Source organism: Ambystoma mexicanum, chromosome 9 (assembly GCF_040938575.1).
Source record: "Ambystoma mexicanum isolate Mex_15411 chromosome 9, UKY_AmexF1_1, whole genome shotgun sequence".
Classification (NCBI taxonomy): Eukaryota; Metazoa; Chordata; class Amphibia; order Caudata; family Ambystomatidae; genus Ambystoma; species Ambystoma mexicanum.
In genome coordinates, this window is record NC_090931.1 from 296,085,020 (window position 1) to 296,111,453 (window position 26,434).

Genomic DNA, 26,434 nt, shown 5'->3' on the forward strand with positions numbered 1-26,434 from the left:
CAAGAAGGAATCTCTTAGTCGGACTGTCATTTGCAAAACAGATCGATGAGACAGTGGGGGCAATCAAAACACAGTTAGGTACAACCGAAGTGTCAATCAGAATGATCATTGGTAATTTGGCCCAGATGACAACAAGGATTACAGCTCCTGAAATAAAACCGAGTATTTAGAGACAATCACCTGCTTTAGCAATGTGGAGTTTTTTGGTGTTCTGGAGAATGGCTGTCCCTGGGCCAGGCCTGAGACACACAATCTATTTTCTCAAGTTTGATGGTCAAGCAACATATTCTGATTTTACAGCAGCTATACAGTGCGTACATCATTCACCAAGAACTAAAAATGGGTAGAAGGATTGTCCAAACCCCATCATTGTTAATTGTTTTACTAATACAATGAGAGAAGTTTTAGCGGCTTCTAGAGGGAACACCAGTATAGAGGCATGGAGCTACTCAGTAACTACTCCCCGCTATAGTCAAAAGCGGACTAAACGGCAATGGAACGAAAGTCCCTGATTATTTTAAGCTTTGGCAGTGATGTTTTTATGCAGCGTTTTGTTTGTTGTAATCAGAATAAGGTTGCGTCAAGGAAAAAATGGCAGGCTCATGATGCATATTAACTGGAGGTCATGGGAGTATTCAGGCCTTCAGTAAAATATTGAAGTGGGCTTATTTTACTCTGTTTCTTTTTTAACACAATTAAAAACCATTTTATCTTTAAAACAAAACCTTATGTAATCTATATTTCTTACTACCTAGTACATTATGCTAATGAAAAGATGCATTCATTTTTACCTTAACATTCCTCTTAAGATCAGGCAGCAATACTATTAGATGCCCTTCCTGTGGCTCACCTCCGACGGTACAACTGACCCAATACATCCCCATGGAGCTGTGAAAGTGGAAGCAGGTTGAAGGTTTCGATGTGTTCATGGTTTCCTATTTTGTATTGGTAGTATTTTTCTTTTAACTTAGATGTTTATTGACTTTTTTTAGGAAATACAATTCACAAAGTTAAGGCACAAAAGTATGTCAAACTTCCTTGAACAAATCTCCCCCCTCCATCTGTCCCCCCATAAACCCCCTGTTGAGTTACATACAATAACCATTCTACCAGAAAGAACAGTAGTCAAGTTACATAAGGCGGGTAAGCCAAACAATAGATGCACAGGGCCTTTGATTGGCTCATTAAGTCCCTTTCCGCATTGGCATAGTCAGTGGCCAGCACGATCGCTCCCTAGCGATCAGAGTTTAGGTTTATCACTACCCCACTTTGACATAAAAATCCCTCACTCAATATGAAACGACTCCAAACAACTTTGGAGGGTAAGGAGACACTTCAATTTCTGGGCTAAAGCCGCTCTCACCATAGCGTCAATACCTTTTGGGAATCTTGGCTCATTTCTATCCTCGTTTGGGACACCCAGGAGTAGATGGAGAGGTTCCAGATCAGGGGTTATTGCCACTGTGTCTTTGATCCAACTGAGGACTTCAGGCCAGTAAACCTTTACCTTTGGGCAGGACCACCACATGTGGAACCATGAACCAGTCTGGTCACGAAGTCTGGGGCAGCGGCAGGAGGATCCCAGGAACATCTTGGAAAGTCTAAGGGGGATAGGTGCCAACAGTGTAGTATTTTGAAGTTCAGCTCCATTGCTGAGATTTAAAGATTGCCAGAAAACAACTTATACATTTTACCCTAGGACTCTTCTGGAATTCCCTGCCCTGACTGTTCGGGCCAAAATTGCTTGAACTTCTGTCTCCCTTCCAACGTAATCACCACTTTGTACATTTTTGACAGGATTCCCTTTCTTGATGTGGCTTGGTTAATGAGTTACTCAAAGGGAGTGAGGGGTCTAGAAATCTTGGGGAGCCCACTCGGGTAGGGCAGGATACTCTTGAGGCAAAGCTACTCAAAAAACTCTCAGAAAATCTGCCCTAGAGACTCAGAAAAGGGAGTGAATTCAATAATTGGCCTTCTGGGAAAAGGTGACCAGCTCGCTCCAGACATTTGTCAGTACATTTTTGTGAGTGGTGAAAGCACGTCCCACCAACCTCCAACAGGGGTCCCCACACTGAACTCAACTGAGATGGCCAGGAAGAGAATAAACTACACAAGACGGCAAGAGTGGGATGCTTCCTAACGTGGTTGGGATATCTTTTGTTGGGGACTACAATAAGTCCCTGACTTTCTTTGGGTGAGTGCATAGGTCTTCGATGTAAATCCAGTATGTGCCTAAGTCGTCTCTAAGGTGTTCTAACATGACGCAAAGTTGGGCCGCCTTGTAGTACAACCAAAAGTCGGGGAGCCCAAAGCCATGAAAACCTCTAGGCAGGGTTAGTGTTGTCATTTTAATTCTAGGCCTCTTCCCTTTGCATATGAATTTATCTATCATCGTCTTTAGTTTGTCAAAGAAGGGTTCAGGGAGAGGGTTAGAGAGGGCAGTGAATAGGTACAGTAGCTAGGGAAGTACATTCATCTTAACTGTCACCATTCTCCCAAACCATGAGAGTGTTCGGGGAGCCCAGCAAGTTAAATCTGATTTGATCTTCTCCAACATTGGGGAAAAGTTGTGATCTACCCGCGTCACGAGGTCCCTGGGGATTTTAATTCCCAAGTACGGTGTGGCTATTTTCTCAATTCTCATCCCACCTATGGTTCTTTTGTCTCTAGTTGCGTCAGTTCCAATGGGCATTATGCTAGTCTTGGGAATATTTATTTTGAGGCCTGAGAACCGACCAAACAGGTTTATTTGGGAGAGTAGTTCAGGCAGAGACTTTTCCAAGTCTGTCAAATAACATAGGATATCGTCTGAAAACAAGGAGAGTTTAAAGTCCAAGACACCACAAGTAATTCCTGCGATTTTTTGGTTTTCCCTAATTGCAATGGCCAGGGGCTCCATCGTAAGGGTATATAACAAGGGGGAAATGGGGCAGCCTTGTTGGTTCCTCTAATCAGGTGGAAAGGGACAGAAGAAGTACCGTTAACCACCACCCTAGCCACCAGGTCCTTCATTTGCGTGTCATTAGGGTTCTCTTGTTCGCGGAGTTTAAACCTCTGACATTCATTAAGCCCAGTGTCAAAGTACAGATCGCATTAGCCATTTAAATCTGAATTTGAGCCATATACCTCCCTCTTATTGGGACTGCCTGACCTGTGAACTGGTGTCATAAACCAAACATTGTTGTCTTTTAATATCCCAACCTTCTGTAGAATGGTCTTAACTGAAATGTTGACCATGTTAAAACCTATGCAGACACCCCCCACTCCCCAGTTCCCCCCTCTCCCCCACCCCTGGCTTCTGGACATCGTTGGGCCAGACCACCATTAGGAACCCCACTCTTGGGCCTTCTGACACTACAATGCCACCACTGAGCCCCCGTCAGCAAGCCTGCTTCTTGTGTGATTAAAACGGCAGTCTACATGAACTTTGGAGAAACAAAACAGGAAAAAGAAATGAAAAGAAACCAGACATTAGCGGCTAGAGGAGCCCCCCAGCACTTAACAAGTTAATGAGGACATGATCATCTCCCTATGCTTGGGTAGATCACCTTTTCTCTCACGGGCCGCCCAAGTACACCTCGTCCCCTCAAGATTGTGGGGGGTTTGAGGGGAGATGCCGGATTCGACTTCTTAAATTTGCAGAGCCCTTTGACCCTGCGTCTCCAGGGCCCTTGCTGTTTGGGGGTGTACTCTGGGATCCCTCCGGGCCCCCGAGTGCGGTCAATGGAGCGGCCTCTCTGAGCACCTCCTGTGTCACTCTACTGATGTCTTCTGTGACCAAGTTGTATTTATATCCCTCAAACTCGAAGGCGAGAGAGAAGGGGAATCCCCATCTGTATTGCACACCCTTTGTTGTGAGCCATTGGTTAGGGGAGTGCCGAGTCTTCTGCGGGACAGGGTGAAGGCCGACAGGTTCCCCAAGCCACCTGACCTTTTTTTCCTCGCCATGTCCAGCATATTTGCTTTTTCCGAATAGTAATGGAATTTAGCCAGCACTGATGGCGGTCCCCAGGCACCCCTCCTGCTCGGTGTGCTCCGTCAATGGTGGGTTTGGTGGCATTATTGTCATTGAAGACTTAACACTTTCAGTAATGGCTTTAATTAGGTCACCATGTGTTTCTCCATCCCTTTCTGGAAAGTCGAAAAACCTCGGTTGCATCAGCGTTCTCGGTTTTTGAAGGTGTCCATTTCCAAGGCAGTCTGTTCGTTCCCACTTTCCAGTTCCGAGATTCTCATATCAATCGCCTTCCCCAAGGGCCAGAGATAACTGAAGGGGGCGAGAGTCCCAGGCACAGGAGGAGCAGTTACTGGTGGGGCCCCAGGCCGCCGCCGGGGGAAAATAAATAGACTCTGAGTAGAGTACCACAGGCCTTGAGAGGGAGAGGCCACAGCTTGAGGGACACTGTGGGCTGTCAGACCAGTGAGGAAGTGTGATGGAGGGGAGGGACCCTCTTCCCTCCCAGTCCCTGAGGAAGGACATGGCAGCGCAGTTCAAGGAAATAAAGGGCTTCAGATCGGACATTGGCAAAAGGCTGTATGGGCTTGACAAGAAGGTGGACATGTATGCAAATGTGTTACGCTACATGATTTCAAATGGCAAACATTGCTTTATGACAGGTAAGGAGACAGCGGATCATATGATCTGGCTCAGGCATTTATTGGTGTTGATGTTTAGGAGAACCTCCGGCTCTCTTGCACTTAATTGGGAGGATATACGGTTATTTTGAACTGCGATCCTCAATACAGCTGTGCAAGACTGTATTGAGGTTCCTTATGGTTGAGAGGGACACAGCAGGGGTAGCCCCTGTTGCTCCTGATTTTGCAATGTATGGTAAAACATTTTCCCCCAGAGTCATCGGCAAGATCAAATGATTGTCCTATTTTGTACAGGGAAAAGGGACATGATTAAGCTTGCGTTATATGCAGATGATACAGCAGTATATTCAATGGATTTCTTCCTGCAATATTACATTGTGCTCTAAACTTCAGTATAGGGAGGTTACAAAATAGAAAAGGCTAAAAACCAAGTATATGGTGCAGAATATCCTTGAAGTTACTAGTGAGCAAGCAACTTTGACTTCATATTTTGGGATAATTTTTTTAAAAAAAGGGTCCATTGTTATTGGAAGGAAAATAATAGATAGGGACTGTGGAGAAACCCAGATCTTGTTAAAAATAAATAAAAACATGACATTTCCTATTTCTATTTTTGGTTGTGCTAACTTGTTTAGAATGATAAGCCTGTCTTTTTGTGCTCTAGTTATTTATCCTAACCCTAGGACAGGGCAGTATATACATTGCCCTATGTCTCTTTTGTCTGGGTGTGTAAGACCACCCCCACCATTGTCAGAAGGGACTCAGCCATGAATGGGAGAATGGGATCCTTCATTAAGATTTAAAATATTACAGTTGGGAAGCTCTGAAAAACAGGCTAATGGGGTTATTGTATTTGCAGAAAAAAAGTAAATTTGTCAATATTTAATTTTAGCAAGTATTTCAAACTATTATATTTTTAAAAAAATATGCAGCTTCAGTCTACCTTCATGGGGTGTTCACCCTTCCCCCAAAACAAACACACACACACACACACACACACACACACACACACACCCCGGCCACCTGACCACTCCCCCCGCCGCACTAACCCTCCCCACCTCTGGACATCCACTTCTTTTCATCCTTGTGTTGAACTTGAATTCTTCCTTCTAAAAAAAATGTTGGTTGTGAAACCCAAGGCAATTATTCTCTTTTAAAGTAGTTTCATTCAAATTTGTTTTCCTCTATGTGTTAGCCCTCTTTGTCACCCCTTTCATTCTTATATGGGTATGTTACGCTGTGAAGTAACGTGACCTAGCACTCCACATGTCCCAAACCTACTAAATATTACTCGTTAGGGTCACTCATTTCAGGAAAACTGGCAAATTGCCCATTGTAGACCTGTTAAATCAGACTCTACAACCCGTATGAACCTAAGAGTACCATGGAACCCTCCATTACCAGGATGAGAACTGCTGCCCAGGCAGAGAAGGGTAGGTTGGAAAGGCTAGATTGTGTAGATTAACACCTAGAAGAGCCAAGCCTCAGGCCAAGAGGAATCAATCTTCCTACACCACCATTACTATACCCATAAAGCTCCCAGCAAGTCTTAAGAACTTCACAGCAGCCCGGTCCAAGGCCTTGCACCCAGTGGATCCTCAGACCAAAAGCAACAATTTATGAAGAGTGACTGCTGTTTCTCCCAGCTTTTCTGTCTGTAGTAAATGGCTGTTCATGACCTAGGGAGTAAGTGGGATAGTGTCTGCTCTCCTGATTGCTTGAATACATCTAGGCAGACCAGGAAGACCTCAAAGCCTGTGCATAAAGTGCCAGACAGCTTCTGCACACTCAGGGACGTCATTTCACCAAAATGCCAGCGGTAGCGGAAGTGACATTGCATGACCCTTGACCTCTGATGGCATCACAGGAAGTGATGTCATTTGACCCCACCCTGAAGTTAAATCATGGGAAGCGATGGAACACGACCTTTCATCCCTTGACAAAACAGGAAGTTGCATCACATAGCATTGTTTCTAAGTACACTAAAAAAAATATGGTGATATCACTATAATGTGATATACATTTCAAACCAGAATGGATCACCATATGTATCCTTAAGATCAGTGCGTATAGGCCTGTATTACCAAATTACTGTGAATGCAAGTAGACGTCCATGGCCAAAAGATCATGATGTGTTATTATATAGCACTTACTTTTAAGCGCTTTATAGAGACCAAATTTGAATACAATATCACCTAACATGGGTTGGTACTCATTTATCGACTTCAGAAGAATCAAAGGCTGAGTTGAGGTGTTTAAGAACAGACTAAATCAGTGACACACCCTCTTAAGTGTGCCTGAAATGAACCTTTAATGAGTTTAGCAATTATTGTACAGAAGTCCAGAAAGACACATTATTTGTTATTCCTATTTTTTTTTTTTGTTTAGCGGGATGAAAAAGAAAGACAGCCATTCCAGAAGCAAAGAGCCACATGGTGCTGGCCAAAGCCTAGAAGGTTGGATTTAAAAATAAATAAGACGTTTCTTGTTTAGTTTTTTTTTAATTTAGGGGTAGCAAGAGAGACCACAGGAGTAGCAAGGGAGACTTCTGGGGTCACAGTTGCGACCCCTAAATGACGTCCCAGTGCACACAGGCCTCATTTTAGACAGTTCACGCCCCACACCTCCCTAAAGGGTTGCCCTTAATGCTCGATGTCTCCTTTGGCCTATCTAGCCTGCCAAGCATTATTTTACCTTTAATTTACTTAAATGATCTCATACTGCATGCCAATGGCTTATTTACCCAATCGCTACTTAGAAGAACAATGCTCATTCCCTCTTCTCCACCCAAGGTCAATCTGGTATGGCTCGGAGTGGGACAGATCCCTTTAATCAAGCTCTTCTCGAGTGCCCCGCAGCACTCCTACTTCCCTCAAACCATTACTAGCTCTGACACTTCGTTCCGTGAGCACAGCTTTACCAGAAACCCCTTTGGCTATCTGAAGGAGGAAATCGGATATGATTATCTCGTTAGTAGCCACAACAGTTCTTTGGAACTCTTAGCACACCTGAAGGATATCAAGCATCCACAACGTAATACCATCACCACACTAGTAATGGCCTCAAAAGTCCTGCGGGCCAATAAGGTATGCTCTCTCCCCTTCTTTTGAGTATATTTCATTCTGCTCAAAACACAAACAACTATATATACATCCCAACTATCTGTCACCCTTATGTTTACATTTAAACTAAATCTGTATGCATTTGTCTCCATGACGTTTCCTGCTCTCATAAGCACCATTTAATTTTCACAGACTATTTTCTGGCTGCCACCCTGCGCAAGCGCAAAATTCAAAGGAAAATGCATCCTAAGCCTTGGATATGGTATTTCTTCTTTATTTGCTTCCTTATTACACATTCTTGTTATTTGTGAGTTATTCTTTTCTTAAATATAAATTATGTGGTTTAAGTAAATGTAGTAATGCATCAATGAAAGAAAGCATTGCTCTCAGTCCCCTAGAGAAAGATAATATTGGAGACCTTGTGTCACCCTTGTGGGTAGATCCAGACTGATATGCAAATGGATATTTCTCCTCTGTGAAAGTTTCAATGAGCTAGAACATGGTTGCAGGCACTCCTGAATTTGAAGTATCAAATAGGAGCGGTTATCCGAACCATGTTGGGTCTCAGTAGAGGGGGTTGGGGGGGTCCCACATTTTTGTAAATTCTGTGAAACTTGGGGTTTCAACCTAAATTGCTAAGGATAATCCAGACGCGGACCCTTGCTCACTGGGCTTAAATAGGCACAGCGTCACCTGACTGATGAGGCCAAAACACAAGACTGGTGTTGCTGTTGGTACTCTGGCTCACAGGGGAATTGTGCGATGAATCCTGTAGAATCATCACTGATCCCCAGCCTAAGGTCTACTTTCATGTTGCCAGGGGAAGGCAGCCGCTATCTGATCCTAACCCTGGGGGTGGTATTCTGAACGGGGATGACATGGGAAGAGATGGCTATTAAGGGAGAGTGGTCACTCCACAAGGCGAGTAGTGGTACACTTCTATTTATTGTGAAGAGGATCCTTTAATTTCAGAGCATTTGATGGCTTGCTGCCAGCTTTCAAAACCATCTGATTTTTGAGAAAAACTCATATTAAACATAACATTATTCAATCTTCATGTATACATGGCTAACATATAACATGTGAACCATCTGATGTTTATGGTGATTGGAATTTTATTGCAAATGTTCAACCATGTGATATCAAATCCATTGAAACTTCATTGGACTCCAAGTCCCAGAAAGCCTCAAGTACTGTGACGAGGAAGAGGAGCAAGGAGTTCATGTGGTAGAAATGTGACCCTAAGAATTCTGTGCAGTCTAGTTGTCATGAATCTAATGAGCTGCCCGAGACCTTAACATTTCCAAATCATCTTTAGCAAGTAGACCAAGCAGAGAGAGAGAAAAAAGGCTGAACAGTGCGCAAAGCGTGACCGGTGGCAGAGGAAATCCCACGAGGAGCCATGGGGTGAGACGCTCTCCAGAAGCAGGTTGGCGGCATACAGGACTCGAGGAGAGGAGCTCTGTAAGAAGAGAGAACAGATGGTGCGCAGCGGGGCTGTATTAGAGACTGGGTTCTGCAGAGCTGCACAGGTCTTGGTGGCAAAGGACAGAGAAGTTGAATCAGAGACTCAACGAGACTCTGCCTAGAAGGGGAAGATGGCTCCTCGCAAACACTCTTCAGCAGTAACACAGTGAACCAGTGAGTCGCCCCAATTGCATTGGGGACCCCGGTACATATGAATACGCTAAGAAGCATTTTGAAAGTACCTTTGAATACTGAAATCATAGAAATGAAAGAAAAAGGCGAATGTGGTGCAATTTCCCTGACATGAGATGTTCGTTGGGGAACACCTGGGACCAGCAGTACCTAAGACAGAAAGAAATTGCCAGAAGAACAATAGGGGCAAATATGGTACAATTCTCCTGACATAACACGTCAGTTGGGAGAAACCTGGAGCCAACATTGCCAAGAGCCAAAAGAGATTGTGAGGGAGATAAAGAGACAGCATTTGTAAAATTCTCCTGAAATGAGATGTCAGTTGGGGGGAAACCTGGAACAAGAATTTCCAAGAGCCAAGAGAGATTGAAAGAAAGGTTGACAGACCAAGCTTGAACAAGCACTCAGACATGGGATGTCAGTTTGGGGGAAGTTGGCACAAGTAACTAAAGTCAACAAGGGTGCGCTAGTGGCACTCGAGGAAAAAGTGAATGTTGTAGAGAAGCCTGATAAGGATATCCTGTAGTAAAGCCTTTTTGGAAGGAGATACCTGGCAGGAGAGTACACCAGGAGATTGAGTGAACCAAAAGGGGGACATTCCTGGCAGCAGAGTAAACCAGGATATCAAGAGTTTTCAGTTGAGGGGTTTCCTGGCAGGAGTGTGTACCGGGAAACTCACTTTGAATTGGTGTGTTGAAAAGAGACTTGGTTATATTAAGTTCTTGCTTCCTTTGAACATGGTGTTAACAAGAAACTTTGAAAGAAAACTTGCCTTTTGCCATACTAAAATCTATGTTGTGGAATCCACATTTGTTTTGCCATCCTGAAAAGTAGTAAAGACTTTCCTTTGCCTTATTCCAACCTGCATTGTGGAAAAGACAATGTGTGTTGCCATTCTGAGAGACTAAGAGAAACTTCTCTTGCTTGAGATTTAATTTCACAGGAAGGGATATTCACGTTAGGATAGGGAAAGTTAGGCATTTCTCTTAATCCCTTTCAGTTAATAAAATGGCTAAGGTTGAGAATTATGCCTCTGTGTCCGCCTCTCATTTGTGACCCCTCACAATTGCCTAGCAATTTGGTGCTGGACTGATCATATCAGGGGGACTAGAATGATATGCAAAAGGATACTTCTCCTCTGAGAAAGGTACAGTGAGCTAAAACATGGTGTGGACTCTCTTGAGTGAGAAACATGTCATAGAACAAGTTACTGGAGCCATGTTTTCAATTAGGGGCTCCCACATCTATGTAGGATTTGGTAGCCTTTTGATATTGACACAGATTTGGAGAATCACTCTACATCCCCACATTGTTCTTGGACTGATACAAATAGATTTAAAAGTTTAAAAATCTGTTGCACTAGAAACATTTGCTGAACTAGGATTTCACCATAAAAAAATGATTCAGGAAAACACTGCAGGGATGATTATTTTTTATTGGTTGAACAAGTTTATCTTAAACATTATGCACCAGCAGCATTGTATAATAATAAAAAACATGTTTTTCCAAGGTTTAGACAAACTCCAGAAACCCACTGCTAATAAGAAGTGTCACACTCCTCTGTGTCATCAGACGGCTAATAAATAAAAACTGTATTGTGAAAGAAAGGGCAGAACTTAAGCCAGGTCACAGGCATTTCACTGCACCAATTGTACACATTTTCACGAGTTAGACATTTTCAGTCTCTCATCCCGGGGACTCCTACATACAATGAAATCTAGAAACGCCACATTTTCTTTAAAAAAAGATGTTACCCTCAGAATAAAGAGTGTCACCACTTGCACTGGTCACATGGTTCATAGGAGTCCTAGCATACTGCCTAAGAGCAAATGTTAGCCTTCACTTTTCATACATGAAAACCAACCCTACACCAACATTTAATACACGGATAACTTTTGTATTTTTTAATTTGTGTATCTGGTCAAACAATAAAAACTTCACACAAGATAAAAGGAACATTATACAAATTCATAGATCATAAAATACATACAAACCCATAACTATATTATTAAGAATACAATACATAACATTACATATTACAATGTCCTATAAAAACGTACACAATATTATAAAACCACAACCAATAAGCATGATTTTAAAAATCCATTGGAAAAATCCTAACGGATCATCATTTCAAATACTTTCCACATATGAAAGGCATCAGCAACTGTTCTACCATCCTCCTTTCATCCTCCCCTCTTCGTAAAACCATTAGCCCATCTACAGGGATTTACAAGGGTCACAAAATAAAATATTCTTTGATTGGTCATGTTCTATAGAAATTCAAAAAACAGTGTTATACAATTTTAGGGCTCACCATGGGTGGAAGTGCTCTTGCCCCTGGCTATTAGCTACGACATGGAGTTAAACCTATCGAAGAAAGAGGTGGAGTTTTAGAAATTCCTTAAGGTGGCAACGTTATGCTTGGCGATTCCCTGTCTGGAACATCCAAACAATGGATCCCAAGACTCTTATTTGCTAGTAAACTAGCATTATCTACGAAAGATAACAAGGTAAAGCTGTAGATGGATTAATGCACTAGGAACACATTGAGAATTTCATATACAGAGCCTCTAGAAGCTGGTAGCACTGATGCACTAGGTCGGCCTGACCCCACCAGCCAAATGGTTGCATTTGTAATCTTCCAAAGTGAGGAGATGAGGCTTTGCATGTTTCTGCAAATATTGCATTGGCATTAGCTCTGGGACATGCAACTTTTTCACTGCATTACTCTGCATGAACAGTAAGTGGATGTGCAACATATGCTATCGTTTTAGAAGGCAGTTGGAAACCAATGAAGTCAGAGCTTAACTTTCAAATCATGGGGTAGTAAGACATCAATGAATACAAAATAGTTATAAAATGAATTATACTTGGCAGATCCAGGAGAGGCCACAGCTTCCTCTTTTATGGATTGACAGAGTGAATCATCAAATGAATGATTATTTCCAACTGGGGCTACGGCATAGAAAGTCAGTATGTTATATCAAGAGTCAAATCTCAAATGCCTGTTGGAATTTGCCAGTGAGCAATGCTTTGACCAACCCAAGCAAGAATCTGATCGAGAATGAGAAGCTTATGAAGGCTCTGCAACACATTGTTAAAACCTTTTGGGATCGCAACTGTATCTTTAGTGATCTTTTTAGTCGCAGGTGCCTTTAAGCCTTGGAACATCTGACCGCATATGCTTTGGGTAGCCTACCTGATGATAGAAGTCGTCGTCATCGAAAATCTCTTCATCCAAATCTTTTAAGTGTGCGTTGGACTTTCCTTGGGATAAGGTCACCTGAAACAGCAAAATACACCTATGTGTAAACACTAGGAACTCACCCAAGATCCAACACTGTATTCCTTTCAGCGGTCCTCGCACACAATGCATGATCCATCAAACAAACAACTCGAAAGGATAGTAAAAAGCAGCTAATGTACCATTCTTGGAGCTATGAACAAGTAAATACCAAATTAAGTGGATGAATTACACAGTTTTTCAATTTGTGCTCTAAGTTCCCCCCACCCTTGCTTGTACTTTGCGGTTAACATTCTGATGATGTGCCATTTTCTAATGTATCACACTAATTAAACCAAGTGAAAGTGGAAATTAGAGGCTGAAGTACTTAACAGAGCTTTGTTGATGGATCAGTAAGAGATTCTATGCAATACCAAGCAGACACTTCAGATGTACCGTTATGCACTTTGGGCAGTCTCAGCCATGTCGGTCTCACAAGTGTAACATCATTTGCCATCAATGTAAGAAGCAGAATTATGGAAATCTTGACCAATTCCCTCGATTTACACTTTTCTATCTATCAATGTGTCAATGGTACAGCCCAAAGGTCCAGTTCCCACCATCCCCATCACACACAGACCAAGACGTCCAAGTGGGTTGCTTCTTTTTGTTGTGGGAATGGCATGGCCAGTAGGAAAGACAAATGTCAAACACACTAGCTGCAAATTAATGCAAGACAATGTGGCTTAGGAAGAAGAAATAGCGACATGTCTTTCTATTGCCGCCAAATCAAAACGTGTTTCTTTACATCTGTGACTTTGAAATGAGAGTCAACTCAAAGCAGGATTAAAAAATAAAAAGGAAACGGCATCGAGAGAAGTAGACTTTAGGAGGAAAATAGTAGATACAGGCCATGTCAACCAAGTTTTAAATAAAGAACAGAAAAAAGTAATAACAAGGAAAGGAAACTGAAGAAAAGGCCACATGATGAACAGACATGGCTTTGCAAGAAACATGGTGCACGCTTTTACTATATATTGACCAGGGCACTGCATATGGCAGTAGCCAGGACTCTGTATGCACCTTCCTTAATAGAGGATACTCTAGAAACTTCCCTCCTTTGCCTGCTGCTGGTTCAGCCAAAGTTTCTGAGTTTGGCACATCTCTACTGCAAACTATTTTCTTTGCTGCATTGGGGGTTGCCAACAGTGAATGATGTGCCTGATAACCTAGCAAATGTGTGCCATTGCACCAGCTTTGCCAAGCAATTCCTGTGCTCAGCAACAAACCACCTCTCAATAACTACATAGCAAAAACGTACCTCCTCTCCGGGCACAGACTCCGGCACCAGCACTGGCTGCTCCTCTGGTTTCCCAAGTACCCTGTAGACAGACCGCTTTGTTTGAGTGCGCCGCAGCAGTCTCTCTTTGTCCATCATAATTTGTTCAATCTGGGTCACAATGGAGCGTTCAAAGGCGCTGAAACCCTGAAATGAGATGCCATGGGATCATTGAAGCAGCAGTTCACAATCATCAGGAGGGAAAGCAACAATCCAAAGCTAGCGCCCAAGTGCAGCAGCTATGAGTCATAAGATTCTGCAACAGACCTACATCATGGGATACAGTGGCAATCCCAGACACATGAGATGAGGGCAACTACCATGCAACACACCATTGGTCATACCAAAGTAACACTTCAGCAGTGGTTTGGAATAAGAAATTGATGTTGCATTTATACACAAAATGACACCGTTTACTAGAGGATCGTGCAGCTTTCAACATATGCAATGGGATACTGCAGCAGGTATATCTTGCGGCACACTGCAGCAATGCATTTCACCAAGGGACACTGCAGCAATCCTTAAATGATGCAGGGCACTGCAATGGGCTTAGAAACCATAAAGGGAATCGCACTGAAAACTCTGGATAAGGCAGGTTCACTAAATAGCATAATAGGTGGCGGCAGAAACGGGTGCGTCTATGGGAGGTCTTTAGCTAATGTTTTCTCCTAGCAGAAAATAACAAGTTACTTTCTTACGTGGTAACGTTCTTTCGATGGGATAGTCCGACGACATATTCCATATCTATGACATATCTATGACATGTAATCACCACAGCTGTGCTGCTTCGGAATCTTTTTTCGGCGTCTGCGTCCTGCGTCAATGACGTTGATGCGCCGTCGTCGAGGACCACCTCCAACGTCCTCTGATGTGATAAGTAGGACGCACGTAGCCTCAGTTGTAGTTTTTTCCCCCAGAACGTGTGACATTAGTCAACTGCCAGTCAGACACAAAGCCTTGCGGAACATAAGCTGCAATTGCAAAAGAAATTCTGCAGCGGGGAAGGCAGGGAGGGAGCGATATGGAATACGTCGTCGGACCATCCCATCGAAAGAACGTTACCAGGTAAGAAAGTAACTTGTTCTTCAAGGGGATTGGGTCCTCCGACGTATTCCATATCTGTGACAGACTCCCAAAGCAGTACCAGAGCAAGGAGGAGGGAAAGAATTTAGAATCAAAATTTAGAATTGCCAATCAAATAGCAGAGCAAAGGACCGCCTTGCCAAAGGCCAGATCCTGTCCTCGGATGGAATCGAGGGAATAGTGACGTACAAATGTATGTACTGAAGCCCAGGTGGCTGCATCACAGATGTTGCGAATAGGAACACCCCTCTGCAGGGCAGTAGATGCAGCCATACCCCTGGTAGAATGGGCCCGCAAGCCAGCCGGTGGGTCCTTACCCGCCAAGCGGTAACACTCCGAGATGGCCAAAATAATCCAGCGAGACAAAGTCTGTTTCGTCACAGCTTGCCCCAAACGCTTTCCAGCGTAACCAATAAAGAGTTGATCGTCCACTCTGACCCGGGACATGCGTGAAACATAAAAGTTTAAAGCTCTCTTAGGATCAAGCCTATGGAGCCTCTCCTCTTCCTTACCAGGATGCTGAGGAGGATAGAATGCCGGAAGAACAATCTTCTGGGCCAAATGAAATTCCGTCACTACCTTCGGGAGAAAAGAAGGACAAACTCTAAGGACAACCCTGTCCTTGTGAAATACAGTGAAGGGTGGCTTAACTGAAAGTGCCTGTAACTCACTCACTCTGCGAGCGGAAGTAACCGCAACTAAAAACACAGTTTTCAGAGTTAACAGCCTCAAAGGGCAAGAATGTAAAGGCTCAAACGGAGCACCCATAAGAAACTTAAGAACAAGGTTTAAATCCCAACCGGGCACCAGGAAAGGTGGCGGAGGGAACACATTAATGAGCCCTTTCAGAAACTGTGAAATTAAAGGGATTTTAAAGTAAGAAAACTCTTCAGACGAGCGCTTAAAGATGGACAGCGCCGCCAGGTAACCTTTAATGGTACCCACTTGCAAGCCCCTGTGGGCCAAAGAAAGTAAAAAGGACAGAACCATGGGGATGTCACATGCAAAAGGATCCACATTCTGAACTCTGCACCAGTCGCAGAACTTACGCCAACGGCAACGGTACAGAGACTTTGTTGCTGGCCTTCGGGCCGAAAGCAACACCTCCATCACGTCTTCAGGGAGGTACCAATCCTTATACCTCAACCTTTCAGAAGCCAAGCGTGAAGGTTGAGGGATCTGACCTCTGGATGGAGAACCTGACCCCCCTCCCGTGAGAGCAGATCGTCTCGGTAGGGAAGACGACGTGGAGGGCAGATGGACAAGTCGAGAAGGTCCGGGTACCACGTCCTCCGAGCCCACGCCGGAGCAATGAGGATCATCCGGGAACCGAACTTCCGTAACCTTCGCAGCACTTGCGGGATGACGGGGACTGGAGGAAACGCGTACAGCAGCGGGAATGACCACTCCACCATGAACGCGTCTCCTAAGGCTCCTTTTGGAGGAAATTCCCGCGAGCAAAACCTTTCGCACTTCCGGTTGACACTGGAGGCGAAGAGATCCACTAGAGGGGTCCCCCAAAGGGCGAAGATCTTCAGGAGAATCTCCTGAGCCAACTCCCACTCGTGAGAGATCGTGCTCTGCCTGCTCAGAGCGTCCGCCGTCACGTTTTCGTCTCCGGCCAGATGAACTGCTGAGATCGAAACTTCCTGCTGGATGGCCCAGAACTCGAGCTGCATCGCCTCCCTGCACAGAGGAAGTGACCCTGCCCCCCGCTTTTTGTTGAGGTAGTGCATGGCCACTGTGTTGTCCGTCAGGATCAGGACACTCTTTCCTCGCACAGTCGGCAGAAAAGCCTCCAGGGCTAGCCTGACGGCCCTCAGCTCCAACAGATTGATATGGAGTCTGGACTTCGACGGAGACCAACGACCGCTGAGAGTCAGCCCGTTGGCATGAGCTCCCCATCCCGTGAGGGATGCATCCGTCACGATCGTCACCTCCGGCCAGGGAAGCCAAAATGGAGCCCCCTTCATCAAGTTGCCTTCGACGGCCCACCACAGAAGGTCTCGGGCGACCAAGGGCGGCACCTGAACTGGGTCCGACATCCTGCCGGAGGACTGCGACCATTGCATCTCGAGTGCCCACTGCAAAGATCTCATCCGCAGGCGAGCCTCTGGCACCAGAAGAATGCAGGATGCCATGAGGCCGAGCAACCTCAAGAACTCGAACGCTGGGAGTGTCTGGGCATGCTGAAACTTGTGCACCATCTGCTGAATGTGAAGAGCCCTCACCTGGGGAGGAAAACACTGCCCCAGGGAAGTGTTGAGCACTGCTCCGATGTACTGGAGCCGCTGTGTTGGCGTCAAATGGGACTTCTTTAAATTGAGGGAGAAGCCCAGCCTGTGAAGAGAGTGGCAGGTGACGGACAGATGATCCAGGACCTGCTCCGGAGAGCTCTCCCTGATCAACCAATCGTCCAGGTAGGGGTAGACGTGAATCCCCCTCTTGCCTGAGATGCGCTGCCGCCACCACCAGGAGCTTGGTGAAAACCCTCGGGGCGGAGGTCAATCCGAACGGCAGGACCCGAAACTGAAAGTGCGAGTCGCCAACCGCGAACCTCAGGTACTTCTTGTGCTTGGGATGTATCGGCACATGGAAGTAAGCGTCCTTGAGGTCAAGAGACACCAACCAGTCCTGAAGCTGAAGGGCCTGGAGGACTTGAGAGAGAGTAACCATCTTGAACTTGTCCTTCCTTAGGAATTTGTTCAAACCGCGCAAGTCCATGATGGGTCTCAATCCCCCGTCTTTCTTTGAAATCAAAAAATAAGGGGAATACCATCCCCTGTTCCTCTCCGCTACAGGCACCAGTTCTATGGTGCCTTTCTCCAGCAGGGCTTAAATGTCCTGCGCAAGGAGCGGATCCGGACTCTGCAAAGAGAGGTTCCCCGGTGGATTGTCGCGAGGCCTGTGCCGAAAGGGAAGACAGTAGCCGTGGGTTATGATCTCCAGAACCCACACATCTGAAGTAATGGCACGGCACTCTACAAGATGCTGCGCCAGCCTTCCCCCAACCGGCGAACCATGGGGCATGGCCTGATGACTGAGTGGTAGCGGCTGCGGCGTTACCTGAGGGCAAAGAGGCAACTGCCCGAGCGGCCTTGGCACCACGGGTACCCTGTCGTCCACCTCTGGTACCCCTGCGTTGGCCTCTTTGACTGCCAGCTCCTCTCGCTTTACTGAAGGACGAGTAATAGCGAAAGGAACCACCCCTCCATTGCTGTCCCCTAGGACAAAAAGGCGGAGGTTGGCGAACTGCAGCGCCCAACGACTTTGCTGCAGCTTTTGAGGTCTGCAACCTCTCAAGGCTCTCGTCAGCCTTGCTGCCAAAAAGGTGTTCACCGTCAAAGGGCATGTTGAGGAGCCGGGACTGCACATCAGGAGCAAACCCCGACTTCCGCAACCATGCAAACCTGCGTATCACGGTGCTCGCCACCATGGAGCTGCTGACGCATTCAGCCAAGTCCAAACCCGACTGAACGGACTCACACATGGCATCCTTACCATCCTGGACCATAGCAAGGAAACCATCCCGTTCGTCCCCTTCGGGAATATGTTCAGCCGCTAACGCAATACAGTTCCACAGAGTGTGTGTGAAACGAGACAAGGCACAAATGGAGTTGGCCGCCTGAAGCGCCATACCACCAGAAGAAAACACTTTCTTCGCCCAGCCATCAAAACGTTTGTCGTCCCTATCAGGAGGGATGGTAGGGTACGACGCCTGCATTGCCGGGGCCGTGGCCGCCTGCACCACCAAACTCTCCGGAGTGGGGTGCCTGGTCAAGTAGCAGGGGTCGCTACTGGCTGGACGGTATTTTCGCAACAAGGACCTGCCCACCGCCGGGAGACTCTCCAGAGCAGTCCAAGCCGCCGCCGCCACCCTTGTCTGTAAAGCCATATGGAACGGCAGTACTGGGTCAGTTGGGGGACCAACATCAAGGATGTCCGTGAGATCATCCTGCACAAACTCCCCTGGGGGAGCAGACCATCCCAAGTACTCAGAAACCCTAGCCATAAGGCGTTGGTACGAGGAATCGCCTACAAAACTCCACCTCCGGAGAGGTGTCCAGTCCACTGGCATCATGCAGTGACTGCCTCAAATCGTCAAACTGACTATGGCCCGAGACAATTTCATCTGGAACCTGACTAGGAACCAGGCCATCAGAATCCTCATCCGCCTCTGAAATATATTCCAGGTGGCGAAAAGAATGCACCTGAAGGTGCTTGCTCTTAACCAGAGCCTTCCTAGGGGGTTCCCCCGTGCCACGGGGTACCTCCGACACCCCGGTGTCGAGTGAATCGGCGCCGGCGTCGAGAGAACAGGCATTGGCGCCGAGAGGATCGGCGTCGAGTAAATCGGCGTCGACGTCCGATGCAGCGCCGCCAGCATCGACGGCGTCGACACAGTCCTCGAAGCCGGAGCTCCGAGCGTGTCCTTCGACGACCTGAGCGTCGACGGCTTCGACGACTTCCTCGGAGCCGGAGCCTCGAGAAAGCCTTTCGACGCCCTCGACACCTCAGACGTCGATGTCTTATTCGAAGACATCACAGGTGCACACGGTCTCGAACGCGTCGAGGACCGGGACCTGGAACGGGTACGTCGAGAACGAGTCCCCTTGTCCGAACGGGACCTCTCCCGTGACTCGTGCCGACCACTCTTGCGAGCGGTGTCTCTCGACCTCTCACGACCAACCCCACTCGGGGGCGCGGACGGCTTAGTACCCTGCGATTCGAGAATCGCCAGCATTTTCTTCCCGAAGGAAGCCCATTCCTCCGGCGTCGCACGGCTGGTGGGGTAAGCGACGTGCCGGGCAGAGTCCTCCGAAGAGGACCTGGAAGACGACCGGTGTCGGCGCTTCCGAGAATGCCTCGAAGAAGCTGAGGAGTGGCGAGACCGACTCCTAGAAGGAGACCCACGAGACTTCCGACGATGACGCGGAGAGTCTCCTCTCGAATCATCCGTCGAAAGCTCCGCAGACTTCGACTTCCGGGGCTTGGACACCCGACCTACCGACAACTTCTTACGTTCACGTAAGGCTTTGGACATGAGCGACTGGCAGTCGATACAGTCATCCGTGTCGTGGGCCTCCACGAGGCACCAGAGGCAGGCGTCGTGCGAGTCCGTCACCGACATCTTGGACCCACACTCCCCGCACTTCTTGAAGCCCGGACGCGGGGTCGAAGACGAAGTAGAAGACATCTTCACACGAAGGATTTTCATAAAAACAAACAGGTTCGAAGAACCGAGAAGAACAGAACTCCAAAGAGTCGAGGCGTTAACCGAGATTCATGAAGCAACACGTTCGCGGAAAAAAACAGAACTGAGGCTACAGGCGTCGTGCGTCCTACTTATCACATCGGATGACGTCGGAGGAGGTCCTCGACGACGGCGCATCGACGCAGGAGCCGAAAAAAGTTTCCGAAACAGCACAGCTGTGGTGATTACATGTCATAGATATGTCATAGATATGGAATACGTCAGAGGACCCAATCCCCTCCAAATTAAGTGTTTAAGGTCTAAAGACTGGGACAGATTGTTTAATGCGCAGGATGAAGGCTGGGTTTCACAACCATTATGCAGCCAAAATATTAGCGAGGAGATGCCAATTTAGCAAATCAACAGTGCTAATACATTTCTGTGAATCTTAGAAATGGGCCGGCCCAACAACTTTGTCAATGACTCTCCGGCCTGAGAGGTTTACCGAAGTATACACAGTTTCTCCTCCATTGGTACATTCAGATGGTAGGATGAAAGATGGATGGCTTTTGGAGGGTGTCCGCTAGGACTCCAATATGCCCCAAATCATTAGTATCTCGACCGAGAAGATTAAATCCTTCTGTTGTAGTCGCAATGATATATTGTCCTTTAATCATAGTGGCGAAGCTGTGATAGTGGTTAGACACCTGTCCAGTTCCCCAGAAATGTATATACTTACCCAGCATTGGCATAATTTCAGTTAAGTGAAAAGATGTAGCAGAAGTGACATTACACACCCTTTGAACCCCTTACAAAAATTACAAAAAGTGACCTCATATGATCTTGAACAGATGACTTCACAAGAAGCATATAGAATGTTGACATTGTTGAGTTTGCATGAAGTTGAACAGAAAATCTTAGAATAAGTGAACGTAAATTAACTTCCAAATCTTACAGAACCAAACAAAGGCAACCCCCAACAATTCCTAAATGACTCTGCAGCCAAATGTTGCCATGCAACAAAATCTGGTCATCAGACCCCCTTCTGGTTCTTGTGGGAGTGATACAAAAGGCACTTGTATATATACACTGCCGCAAGTGCAAGGTATTCACTTGAAGATCCCTGTACGTTAAGAATTTGAGGAGCATAGGAATGGCAAGTTTAACTAGAAAAGACACAAAAGTGTCCTGTGGCGACTTCTAAACAAGCGCAGGTCACGCTCTTCTATAGATGGAAGAGGAGGCACAGTCAGTTTGGTCATGCTGAGTGGTCGGTTTTGGCTAATAGTAGGGATCCCAGAGGAGTCATGCATTGGCGCGAATATCATCATGCAGTGCAGCGAATATTGTGATCCTTGCAGGAAGTTGGGCCCTCGCAGAGAGCAACGCAAGCATTGTAATGCCTAAAGGCACTTATGGAAGCACAGCCCTGAAGTCAGAACAAGTTGGCAACGGCAGTGTGAATGTAGGACCCGGGATTAGAAGGGCAATTTAATGGTCACAATTATGTGCTGGCCATTGTTGAGAAAGAAGACTATTTCTCAGTTAATATAAAGGTTAAAATACATCCCAATGTCCTGAAGCCCCATAATTGGCAACCACTTTTCTGGGGAAACAGGTGGTCAGTTCAAGCCATCCATCCAACTAGCCTGGGGGGCTGGGGAGGGGGGGGAATAGGAAAAGAGACCAAACTTTCCCCAACTCTCAGAATTTCACTGCCACCAGAAGAACATCATCAGCTTCAGAGGGGACCTTCAAACAGGTTATTACAGAAAACAAGGGTCCGTCTTTGTCACAATCTGCTGTTAGTTCATTCGGAATCGTCAAGGCCTAAGAATGACAATGATATCCCTTTGTTCCCTTCCCGTCTTGAAGCGCTTTGAAGCACTTCACTTGTGTATAAGCACTTTACAAATAAACAATTACAAAACAAGCGGGTCTACTACACAGAACAGAAAATAACGCTAAAGGGGGTGGGGAGACCCGGTTCTAGCTGTACATACCCAAACTCTTTCAGAATATGGTTATGGAGCTAGCCCATTCCCATCTTGCAGCAGTTCTTTTCTCTAGGCTTTATTGACCCTGGGGATATTGACATCTAAAAGGGGAACGGGTTGACCAGCCGATCGGTCAGAAAACCTCACAACCAGACGTTCTCTGGGGTTTCCTACAACCCCATCCCATATTTGAGGAACCCGTTCCCTGGATAAGAATAGACATCCTGGGACTACTTGAACCATAAGAAGATGACAACTGTTGCAGCTTAGTTATAGTGGATTATGCACAAGTAATCCAGAACCCTTTCTTTTTCAAACGCCAACACGTCCAATAGATTTTAAAACACCATGCACCATATTTCACTTGGGCGGGGTTCCCCAAAGTAATATTTGCCACTAAAGTTACTAACTCCATGTCTAGATGGTTCTATGTGCATAGGCTGTGTGCAAAAGCGTGCACCACGCACTGCAGCACAAAATGTTGCAATCCTGCAAGTTCAAACTTTTGTGCGCAATCCTTATCCTTTTCCTTGCAAGGGCCCACCCCCGAAACAACCAGCCGCTATGCGCCACCCTCAACTCTCCTCCACTCGCTCCTGCCTCCTCCCCGACTTACCTGCCACAGGCTTCAATACAGGTTTCAGTCTTTCCTGCTCCTGCTCACAATCTGCAGAGAGTAGCGCCGGCAAACCTGTGGCACAGCACAGCGTGCTTTTGTGTGCAACCTTTTGTGCCACCAGCTTCTGGCACATTGCGCCACAGACCGCGACCGGTCTAGATTGATGGCAGCGATTAAAGAACTATCACACATTTGAATCTTATGTACGTCCATATGCAGAGCACAAACTGATGAATTGATAGAACGATTCAATCCCTCCACTTTAAAACTTGCTTATGTAGCTGGTGGCCGCGGATGAGAAAAACCTGGATGAGCGTCTCAAAGGTCGAGTGTGCAATTCAGAAACCTGACCAACCTTCCGTTAGTTAAGAATTTCATATTAAAGAAAAATCTTCCCGACTTGTGTCAACCCCAGCACGTTTTGCTTGGGTTTGGTAATAATTTTACCTTGTCGCTAGGGGAATGGGAATCTTATTTCCCTGTCAGCTACTCTTTTTATGGGTGACCTTCTTATGCCTCTCCCTAGTGTGTAATGTGCTGTATCCACTTTCTTACGTACCTGGTAACATTTTTGTTACAATTACAAGTTTACTTGAATGGCTGGTGGCAGTGGTTTTACCCTTAGGACTTAGTCCTTATTACATTGCTAGCAGGCTGTTAAATCAGCCTCTGTAATGCACAGAAGGGCCATCATTCTGCTAGAATGGTGGGCATCTTCTTTTTCCACCATTTCCTGTTTGCTTGTAGTTTCTGAGGTCTTCCCCTGCCATCCTAGACAGGAACGACCTCAGTGGAAGTTTTGTCTTCAGCGGGAATTCTTTAGATTCCCCACCGAGGCTCCAGAGTGTCTGAAAAGGCAGGAAGCGAGGGATGAGTCCAAAACTACGCAGTCCTTCATCTTCCACCTAGCCTGCAAGGAACCACGTCCCAGTGGGGCATGGCTGTCCTGATTAGACAGCTAGATCACCCCCTTTCTGTAAACTGCAGGGAGAGTTTACAGAGGTTGTGCTCTTCCGTTATGTAGTCCCTGATAAATACTCCGATCCTGAAAGCTGCTGACAAGTCAACCACTGGATGTGAATCCGAAGAGGAAGGTGAAGAAAGACGTCTGTAGTGATTTCCAGCGACCGGAGAGTCTGCTGTGTAACCAGAGTCTGATGTAAGCCTTCCTTGCAATAGACCTGGGGGTGCCGAAAACAAGGACTCCTACCGAAGGAGTGATGAGATCCACTAGACTCAAAAGGACCTGCATTTTGCGCCATTCCACAACATGCTGCAACCTTGCTAGGCTGCAAACCGCCATACCCTGGGTCCTCGAGCCATTGTGTGGTGCATGGTCTTCTGAAATCCCAATCAGTCAGAAGCTTTGGTGGACTTCTCCTGGATTCCCAGAGACACTATTCGGACCCATACAGTCCCCCAAGAGTGTAGTACCGAGAGAGTGAAGAGAATCCGACTGGCAATATTTGTTCTTCACCTGACTGCTGTGAAAAAAAGGCACCAAAACCACAGAGCCGGGAGAAACGATGACGTATCCTTTGCTGGAAGCCTCCTCTGACAACTGCTGCTGCATGTTCCCATCCAGTGTTCTGTTCTTTTGTCTCTAGACCAACAATCCAGGGACCGGTGGTCCTGTGCTGCTGCATCCTGAAGTCATCCACTCAGAAGCTCTTCCTTTCTCCTAACGTACTCTGTTGGCTTGGCTAATACTTACCTTAATTCTTGTGTGAATTCTGTGAGGCCAAGTGGGTGATTCGTGTGGTTGGGAGTTTGCCCATACCACTTGCCCAGGCCTAATGCTGGAACGCAGTCCCTGAACACTTTTTTACCAACTCTGAAGCAAATACTTACTTGTTTAAGAAGATATCCTCTGGGACTACTTTCCTGCAACTGAAACCTATCTCAACCTGCCTGCAGCTGGCTCCTAGACCACTAGGGCCCCTCTTCTGCCTCTAAGGAAAACTCATGCAATAGACTAGGGAAGGACTGGATGAAAAGGATTCCGTCTTGAAAGGTTTAACAAATGTAAAAGTACTTGCTTGTAAATGAGTTATTGGTGTAACTGTATCTCTGCAATTGAATACATTGCAAAGTGTTGCAGAAGTTATTACTTACCTTTAAGTTGCTGGTCGCTGCTTTAAAAAGTATATAAGTTGATTTACTTACTTTTATTTGTGTTTCACATACTAAAAAGTAATACATGTTGGTACTGTTTACTCATCGCTTAACTGATTGAGAGTAAATGTTTACCAATAGGGTTTGGCTACCTTGAATAACATTGTGTTCTTCTTAAAGTGTACCATAACTTGTTGCTTCCCCTGATCTCCTTTATACAGATCCAAAACAGTCCTTTAAATAATATATTTATTCTTGAGTTGCTTGAAGGCTCTCTTAAAAGTAAATGGGTTTTACTTACCTTGTACAGCTACTGCTCTTCTAAACCTGTAACACTGGGTTGTGCCTCCCGTGAAACTGCTTAGAGCATTTCCAAAATAGTAATATGGTCCATTACTTACCTTGAAATACATTGAGTCTTTCTTTAAGTGCAATTGGGGTTTGCTTTTCTTCAATTACTTAGTGCATTCAGAAATAGTTATTGAATGCTCATACTTAAAATGGAGTGGCTTAAGGCCCCTCCAGAAAGTAGGAGTTGATTTACTAGCTCTGAACTTAGTTCTAAAAAGTAATGTTGCAAGGAGTATACTTGTAACAGGGTTGGGTTATTGTGTGATTTCATAACTAGGTGTCACTGCATGACTGCCAGGGTCAACTACCCTTGAAATACTGATTGTATCCTAAAAGTATATCTAACCTGGTCTTATTCTACAAGATTAGTATATTACTATCCTGAAAGTATAACCTTAGGTTTGACTCCCTCCCCTTGACTTGCTTCTGGCTGCTCTAAATAAGGTTATACCTTGGTTTGCATACCATATGTATTGAGTGGTTTTTTAGGATTGTGTTTATATGATGTTATAGTATTTACTTACCCAAAATGTATCTTGGCCCACTTGTATTTAAATAAACCCTTTACTTTTACAATATATAGTGTTTCACTGTTTCTTTGGATCATATGTATGCTACTATTTCTTTGTATCAAACAACAGCCCCCTTTCCCTCCTAAGATAGCCTTGCTGCTCTGTATACGCTACAGAATGTTCTGAGGTGGTAGAGCCTTATACTAAGGGTGAATGTATGCACTGCCTCAGTGTATTATTTTATTAAGCCCTTAGTTGGACTTTAGAAAAACTGTCCTAACACCTTCGACCGTATTTACCCTCTTCGAGCAGGCAGCCCATGGATGTGTAGACATGATAAAAAGGGCTAGGAACAGGTTAAAAGAAGTTGTTGAAAGAACCAAGGCCAGAATGACACTAGTGTGGCATCTCATACACCAGCTGTTACAGAAGACTAAAGAGAAGAAAAATATGTGCATCACACCAAGATCCAACTAAATTCAAAATGGGAGACCAAGTTATGGTGTGGGACACCTACCATGGACACCAACATTCTTAGCTACTTGACATGGTACCAATGTGGTAACAGAGGGTAGGAAATCTTACTAGGAGCTCTGCCCAACCCACCTAGCAAGCCAATACAAGAGGACCTACCCACAGGCCGAAAACACTTACAGGAATTTCTCCACTGTTCTTCTAATG

General features: G+C 45.8%; 1 protein-coding gene across 1 annotated transcript in view; it reads right to left on the reverse strand.

The window, feature by feature from the left end:
* Positions 1-26,434, reverse strand: part of AATF (apoptosis antagonizing transcription factor) — an 813,649-nt gene that overhangs the window by 334,993 nt on the left and 452,222 nt on the right. Inside the window, exons 7-8 of the mRNA XM_069614687.1 lie at positions 13,865-14,029; positions 12,520-12,603 (exon numbers count right to left, since the gene is read on the reverse strand). Of these exons, the coding sequence (XP_069470788.1) occupies positions 12,520-12,603; positions 13,865-14,029 (249 nt within the window). The remainder of the gene's footprint in view (positions 1-12,519; positions 12,604-13,864; positions 14,030-26,434) is intronic.